General features: G+C 26.3%; 1 protein-coding gene across 1 annotated transcript; it reads right to left on the bottom strand.

Annotated features, from left to right (window-relative positions):
- Nucleotides 1-1,785: 1,785 nt before the first annotated feature.
- LOC131611134 (amino acid permease 1-like) lies at nt 1,786-6,251 on the bottom strand. Its single transcript, XM_058883243.1, has 6 exons — nt 6,143-6,251; nt 5,804-6,037; nt 3,581-3,674; nt 3,104-3,318; nt 2,862-3,007; nt 1,786-2,557 (listed from the first exon to the last, which is right to left on the bottom strand). The coding sequence occupies exons 1-6, from the start codon at nt 6,210-6,212 to the stop codon at nt 1,907-1,909; spliced, it is 1,410 nt and encodes a 469-aa protein (XP_058739226.1). The 5' UTR covers nt 6,213-6,251; the 3' UTR covers nt 1,786-1,906.
- Between the last annotated feature and the right edge of the window lie 2,162 nt (nt 6,252-8,413).

Genomic DNA, 8,413 nt, shown 5'->3' with positions numbered 1-8,413 from the left:
TTTTAGTTGTGAGGTGGTTAAGAAAATATGGGGTGTTATAGCTAGTTGGGTGGGTAAAGGGGAAAATATTAGTGAAGGGTGTTTGCCGAATTTTATGGAATGACACTTATTCTTTAGTGTGAATATGGTAAAAGATAGAAAATTGGGGATTATTTGGCTTGCTACCTCTTGGGTCATATGGTTGGTTAGAAACGGTGTGTGCTTTCGGAATGAGTCTTGGAATGTTAATGACATCGCTTGGAATATCAAGCTTTTGGCTTGGAGGTGGGCATTTTGTGGGAATATTACTCGATCCAATTTTTCCTTTTACGAGTTTTGTAAGGAGCCGTTGTTCTTCCTCTCGTAATTGTAATTGGTTTGTAATTTTCTTTGGCGGTTTTGCCGTACTTTTTGTAATCGGGTTGGAGAACCCTTAGTTCTCCCTTTTATTATATCCTGATTACTAAAAAAAAAAAAAAAGAATTATGAAAAGAGTTAAATATTCCATTTTTAAATTTTAATTTAAAATATCAACATTTAAAAAATTATTTATTTCTTTTAACACTGTTCCCTGGGAACATCGTTTCTGGAAGAAAAAAATTAATTTAATGTTTTGATGAACAATGTTTTTTTTTTAAAAAAAATTTAAGGTACTTTTCAAATTTTAAGTGTTGATGTTTTTATCTAAATATTTGACTCTTTTTAAAAATGTGTTAACAAAACCATAAATTAAATCTTTAAACTGGTAGAAAATCGGGTTTTGAATGTTGGACAAAATTTTACTCTTATTTTTATTCAAATAAAAAAGAGAAGAAGAATGACTTAAATTATCCTGCCAATGTGTACTAGCTAGTAAGATCAAATTTGTTGTTGTTGTCCACAGATATCAGAAAAGCTAGTAATAGTAAGAGCATGAGATGAGAAAAGTATAAACTATGAATCTGGTCAACTTTTAAAACAAAAAAGAGCATGAATTAATAAAGAAGGAAGAGATAAACGATCTTTTGGGAAGACTTGGGAAATGAGTTGCTTATTTTGATCTAACAAAAAATCATACAGACTGTTTGATAAAAATACTAATCAGTTGATACATAAATTTATAACTTATAACTTATGGTTGAAGATTAATAGTTTATGGCAAATGACTAATGAATGATAAATTATTTGAAATATTTGTCAATATTAGCGTTCTAATAGATAATAAATGTTAAATGATGTAAATTAAAATTAATTATAAATGATAAAAATGTATTTTAGTAACAGTAATAAGAATAAAAGTGGAAGAAAAAATAATAAGTTGTAAGTTATAAGTTAAAATACTATTTAAAATAATGTTTAGAAAATAAATTATAAAATAAGTAAAATAAACTATAAGTTTGTGATGTAAAATAGTTATCAAACAAGTTTTTTATTGTCATATGAATTTATATAAGTTTTAAACTCCAAAATATGTCATGCCATAAAGAGTATGAATCAAGGTAAATACTCGATCCGCTAAAAGTGCAGATAAACAACGTGAATCTTGAATCAATTCATGAAGATGAAAGAGTTCCTCCTAAATCTACTAATATCCATTTTCAAACCCAAAAAATATTCTCCTCCTTTTCTGTCGCTATTAATAACTTTATTAAAGATAAAGTCATTTCAAAATTTTCAAATATTACATATCATAGCTTAAAAAACATAAGATAATTAACCACCCCTAAAGTTGATGGAAGTAGTGAGAATCTTTAACATTTGAGAGTGCACCTTCATGGAAAAGATGTCATAAAGATAAAAGATATGATAAAGATAATTTTAGCACACTATTATAAATTCTCAAAATCTCATAAATATAAACATTTCATATGTTGTTAACAACTTCAATATTATTTGACATAAGAACTTCAAATTTTATTTTATTCAACATATTCTAGAAAAAAAGGGTTTAAATAGCTTTCAAGGGCTTATAAGTCTTGAGGTCAGAGATTATTCCTTCAACTGATCCAACTGCAGCAACAAGAGAGACCATCAAACAAAACACACTAAGAGCTTTTATCCCAATCCACACAAAAGAATATTTGGCCACTTTAGCTCTTGTTAGGTACATCTCTGTTGGAAAATACACTGTCAATGGAAAGAACGTTAAAGCTCCTAGCAAACCCACAACATTGTTGAAAAAAGGAAATATGATGGCAATCAATGTTGTGATTATCACATACATTGTCCTCCATATAAACTTGAACATGTTCATTCTCCATGTTCCAACCAACGGGATTCTTATGTTATATTCTTTCGTCATCAATTTGCTTTGTGGATTACGTTTACCACCCCAGTTTTCTACGGCGGAAAATATAGGTTGGGCGAAGACCTGATAAGCTCCAACAAGATGAACGAGAATAAAAAGGTTACCGATGTCAACGAGCCAATATGGTTCGTAAAAACCGAATCCGGTTAAAAAATTCCCTGGTGAATTGTTCCCGAATGCTGCATAGCCTAGAAGACCACAAATTGCATAAAAGAATGTGGTGATTGCAATTGCAGTATAGGTTGATTTTTTCATGGCTTTAATTTCTGGTGGGCTTGATTTTAAAGTGTCCTAAATGAAAAAAAAAATTAAATTAGATTTTATATAGCAGAAAAAATGAATTATTCCCCGTATAATGGCAAAAGAACCACAACTTAGGAGAAACCGATTATTCTTCACTACTAACCGACCCTCATGGTCTCATATTTATATTCCTACCTAGAATTTGGAATATAGATTCACTAACTTCGTCAAATCCTAACATACACATAGTCTCTTACTATCAAACACATGAGCAGAGACTCTTTTATTATTGTATTTCACAAGTACAGTTATAATTTGAATTAAAAAACACGCGTTATAAAAAATCACTTGCCTGTATCTCAACAATGACGATACTGAAACAATAAGCAAATGCTATGTTTCCAATTGCTTGGAAAGTATTCCACATCTTCTCTCTGGCTGTAATATCTACTCCAATAACTAGTCCTGTAAGGCCTGTATTGGCAATTTTTCCTTCTACTGTACATGTTCAAGAACCAAAAATATAACAGTTTATGTTAGTTAAAAATATCATCCATAGGAATTTAATGTTAAAAAGTGAAAGTAATGCCTAACCTGCAATCTTTGCTATGGAAAGACCAATGCCAATGAAAGAATAACCAAAAGACATGACAGCAGCAATAATAGAGAGCCATGAAAGTTTATGGAAGTTAGGGATTTGACTTAGTATAATCTGTGATACTCCAAAGATTACCATATACGGATAGCTAGATGAAGTGCAATCTGCATCATGGCCATATTTATGGAAACAGTTTGATTTTTTTATGGCCCTGTCAATTAACAAGTATATTAATTATTATTATTTTTATTAATTATAATAGGTTTGATTTTGTAGTTTATTACTTAGTTAAAATCAAGATTATACAGAAATATGTAAACGGATAATAAACTGCGCCGCTATCCTTTTTTAATGGGAAAACCAATCATTTGAAAAGCTAAATTTATTGTCAAATTAGTAGATTTGAGTATATCGATATAAAAATATATTAATGTGACATATATAAATCGGCTAAAGATTTTCGAAGTGCTTACTCCATGCTAATGGCTCCTGTGAGAGTGAAGCCAATGGTAACACCTACAAGATTGGTGTACTGAGCCAATGCACATAGCTTATATTGAAATCCTCCTGTAGAAAAGGAAAAGAAAAGTTACAACAAACCAAAAAATGAATTTGAATATGGTTTCAAGATTGTACTTCTACAATTCATCCTGTAGAGTGGTGATTTCGGATGATCGGAGTATTGATCAACATAGTTGTAATCAGTGGTCAGATTGGTCACTGTAAGTGGATGTAGATAATCGAGTGGTCGGTAGTGATTGAATTTAATTAGAATGCTGATCAATGATAATCAAAGTAATGTTCAAAGTAAATTTTGAATTTTGATTTAATTGATCATGGGTAAAATGAGATTTGTGCGGATTTTTTATTTAAAAAAAAAAATGTGTTTTTTTAATTAAAAAAAGCAAAAATATGTTTAAAAAATTATTTCCTGAACCAGATCAATTAGAAATAGAAGAAATATAACATTAATTAAAAATCCTTAAAAAAAGTTGTTAACAAATTATATTCCTTAAAAAACAGTATTTTAACACTAATTATTTTAAGTAGATCCAAATATAAGAATAAAAAGTAAAAAGTTGAATTTTGTGTGTCAAGAAGATGTTGAATTTTGTAATAGTTTAGTGAACACATGAAATTAATTTAATTTGATCTTGTTTTTCATTTAATTTTAAAAGGGAAAAAATAAAATTAGAGAATTAAAGGTAGTGGACTATCGATGTAAAATAATTTTACATTATCATTTAGTAAAATTTTATCATTCAACCATGTCATGTTAGTATTTTAAAAATAAAAATATAATTTGACAGGATACAATAAAAATATTTAACATTATCAGTGCATATTTCTTTTTCATATAATTAATTCTAGAACAGTGAATCCTTGAAAAAATATAAATTTAAACAAAATTTTATCCAAGTATATTATTGAAAAAGTAAAACATTGAAAATTGATTTTTGTAATTGTCTAGAATATATGATAAATGATAATGTCTATGAATTTACTCAAATCCGAAACATTAGATTTAGATATCAAACAAATCTCTATCGTTAGATCTAAATTTACATAAGTCCAGATGAGATTTAGCGCGGTATTTTTTAATTGTAAATATGCATTTAAAACCTTTTTACCGCAACATATACCTCAAATAAAAAAGTATAATACTAGCCAACATCAAATCCGTACAAAATTAATATATTGACACTTTTTATACAATTATAAAAACTGGCCTAAATATATGATTGAAAAATAAAATGTCAAAAATTAAATACTTATAATTTCATTTAAATCTATCGATAAATCTAGATTTTAATATGATATGAGATTTCGCGCGTATTTTTATGAAAAATAAATCAAAAATACATTCAAAATATTATTTTTTTGGGGAAGTATTCTACAAACAGAAAAATACAATGCTAGCCATTATCAAATCCTTACAAAATTTAACACATTGACGCTTGTTATATATTTACAAAAACTGATCCAAATATATGACTAAAAAAAAATTAAAAATCAAATATTTTTAATTTCATTCAAATCTCAATCATTAGATCAAGATCTAAATATGATCAGGATGAGATGTGAATTGGCGCAGTTTTTTTATGAAATATAAAACAATAGTATATTCAAAATATTATTTTCCGCGCGAAATATTTTTCAAACTGAAAAATACAATACTAGTCACCATCAAATACTTACAAAATTTAACACATTGACACTAGTTGTTATATATTTTCAAAAATTGATCCAATTATTTGACTGAAAAATAAAATATCAAAATTTAAATATTTATAAGTTCGTTATCTCAATCATTAAATCTAGATCTAAATATAATCATGAATGAGATGAGATTTCGCGTGGTTTTTAATGAAAAATAAATTCAAAATATTATTTTCCGCACCAAATATCCTTCAAACAGAAACATACAATAATAACCACCCAAAAACAACACAAATTCAAATTTTAGCATATAATTTTTAATAAAAATATATAATTAATTGAAAATATAAAAATACAACAAAGATTGTCTCAAAGCGCAAAAAGAGTCCGATATATCAAGAAAACACAAAATCAACAAAAGAATAACAACAATAATAAACAAAGTAAACAACTAATCCACAAAAACAACTAATGAGTAAAGTTTTTTCAAATATATCATGAAGAGTAAAGTATAAAAAATTGAATTTAGAATTTACCTAGGATATTTTGCACCATCACCTTATAGGTAGGATTTCTGATTCCATAAATAGGATCAGGATACCTATAGCAACTTGTAAGGAGAAGAGAAGTGAAGAGAGCAACCAAGGAGAAGAGGAACAGAATGATAGTCCCAGCAATCCATCCCAATTGTGCAACAGCCCATGCTAACGACAACACTCCAGATCCAATTACAGCAGTCACTATGTGTGCACACGCAGTCAACCAGGTTCCTTCATGAATCATCAGGATTAAAACATTATTAATGTTGAAATAATAACATAAGATTATGAAAAAGTAAAAAAAAAAAAATTTAATTGATTAAACAAAATACAAACCAGTTCGTTTTACGACTCCATCGTCATCATATTTCTCATTCTCTACAGCAAAGCTACTCGACATTGTCATGGCTAAGACTCAATGACTCACTAGATATCTGTCTCGTTCTCAATTTCTTGGAAATTGGTTTCTGAAATCGAGACACTCTCCCCTTAATATAAGAGATGTGAAGTGAGAAATAAATAAACGCTTGACTTTAGTTGCGCGTATATTTAATGCTCTATCCGAAATATGCACATTTACTTACATAAGATAGCTAAAAAAAAAAAAACTTTTGGAAAAATAATTTTTATTACCATTTTCAACTTTTTTAATTAAAAAAGAATAAATTATGAATTTAAATTTATTTATAATAAAAATTATCTTTATAAATTTATTTTTCATAGAGATAATTAATTAATATTGTCATTGGTAATAAAACAAGCATTTTAAAAACTTTACAGACTGCGCAATTCAAGATATATTTTTGAAGAGGAAAATGCATGTGTAGGTAGATTAGTCAAGTGCAGTTTTCTTTATGAGTTTAATTGTTATGCATGTCAGTGTAAATTTTTTTACACTATCAATGCATCATACAACCACAAAATTATATTACATTAAAAATATTAAAATAAAAGTCAAACACTTTTAACAAATTAACGGTTGTGATTTATTGACGATGTAAATTTTTTTTACACTGTCGGTGTATTCAAATTAAATTATTTTTTATTGATTATGGCACTTTATTAGATTCACTTTATATTTATAGTTTAATTTTTTTAGAAAGAGATTAAATATATTCCACAATTGTTTTTGTTATTTCATTTTTATTTAATAAATTATCTTTTTAAAAAATAATTAATATTGTAATAAAAAATTTATTATTCTTATATTTAAATATAATTAATATATTTTTTAGACAAAATACAAATATAAATATAAATTAAAAGTTGAAATTATCAAACAATCAACTTTAAAACTAAGTCATTTGTCCGTTATAAAAATGACGTTAGACGAATAAGAAGGCAATCACACACGGGTGAGTCAAACTTTTTTAAGTCTATAGAAGTTTCAAAGTGTTACGAAAATATTAGTTTTACTCAAAACTCGATTGAACAGATACTTTAACATTTTTTACAAGAACTTACAATGATGTTGAGTGAAATAATTATTATTATGAGGTACTCCCTCCGATCTTTTATTTAAGTAAAATTAAAAAAAAAAGTCACATTTTAAGAAGAATATCTGAATCCATTTAATTTTTACACTCCTTTTGATTTTACTTCTACTTTTTACTTTGAAAATTGTTACAAACATAGAAATGTAAAAAAAGTAAGGGTATATATGGAATACTAGCGTTAAATGTAATAGTAATATATAGATGACTTTTGCTTATATTTAAGATTATTGATTTTTTTTTTTTTGCTTATATTTGATATCGGAGAGAGTATATTGTAATATCATTTTTGTGTAATATTATTTTCTAACACAATAGCTTTTATATATATATATATATATATATATATATATATATATATATATATATATATATATATATATATATATATATATATATATATATATATATATATATATATATATGACGCGGGATATATTACACAAAGAGTAATATACATATACTTTATAATATTAAATAAAATATCCTTTATTTTTTATTTAAATTTTTTATAAAGTTTTAGATATTTTTGAAATATTTTAATTATAAATGTTCAATTGATTTTGTTTCTTTACTATTGTTCAATGTGCTTTTACGCATAAATTCAGGGATTCTTATTGTTGGTATAAAGTTGTGTTGGCAAGTTCTCCCTCCATCCTTTATTATAAATAAAATTGTACTTCTAAGATTCATCGAATAGTTGATGAATCTGATATACATATAAAAATCATATAAATTTGTTATTTAACGAATCTAAAAATTAAAAAAATTAAATATAATAAAAATTGAAAAAAATAATTTATTTATTATGACAATATAATATGGTAGAGTTCTTCTTTTTATCAGTTTAGCTAATCAAACATTGAAAATAATATTGACTTATTTAATATGAATGTGCTTTTTATCGGTTTGCCGCATAATCCCCTTATCTTTTGATTTGGATTTTGTAGGAGTCTAACATTATCATGTGAAAAAATGTACATAAAATGCTCGTAAAAATTTTGTTAGTTCTCTATTTTTAGAGTTGGCTTAATTTTTGTAAAATAAATAATAGTGTCAATAATGTAATATATAAAAAGAACAAGTACAACAAGAGTCCCACAGGAATGCCAAG

This window comes from Vicia villosa, linkage group LG1 (genome assembly GCF_029867415.1).
Source record: "Vicia villosa cultivar HV-30 ecotype Madison, WI linkage group LG1, Vvil1.0, whole genome shotgun sequence".
NCBI lineage: Eukaryota > Viridiplantae > Streptophyta > Magnoliopsida > Fabales > Fabaceae > Vicia > Vicia villosa.
The sequence above is the reverse complement of the archived record's forward strand: the minus strand, read 5'-3'. Positions and strand labels throughout refer to the sequence as shown.

What these genes read in the sequence shown, in the direction of transcription:
- LOC131611134 (XM_058883243.1), bottom strand. Translation starts at nt 6,212, where the DNA reads ATGACAATGTCGAGTAGCTTTGCTGTAGAGAATGAGAAATATGATGAC. An exon ending in TTCCATAGCAAAGATTGCAG is followed by an intron (nt 3,008 to 3,103) that starts GTTAGGCATTAC and finishes GAACATGTACAG; the next exon opens with TAGAAGGAAAAATTGCCAAT. An exon ending in TCGTCATTGTTGAGATACAG is followed by an intron (nt 2,558 to 2,861) that starts GCAAGTGATTTT and finishes TTTTTCATTTAG; the next exon opens with GACACTTTAAAATCAAGCCC.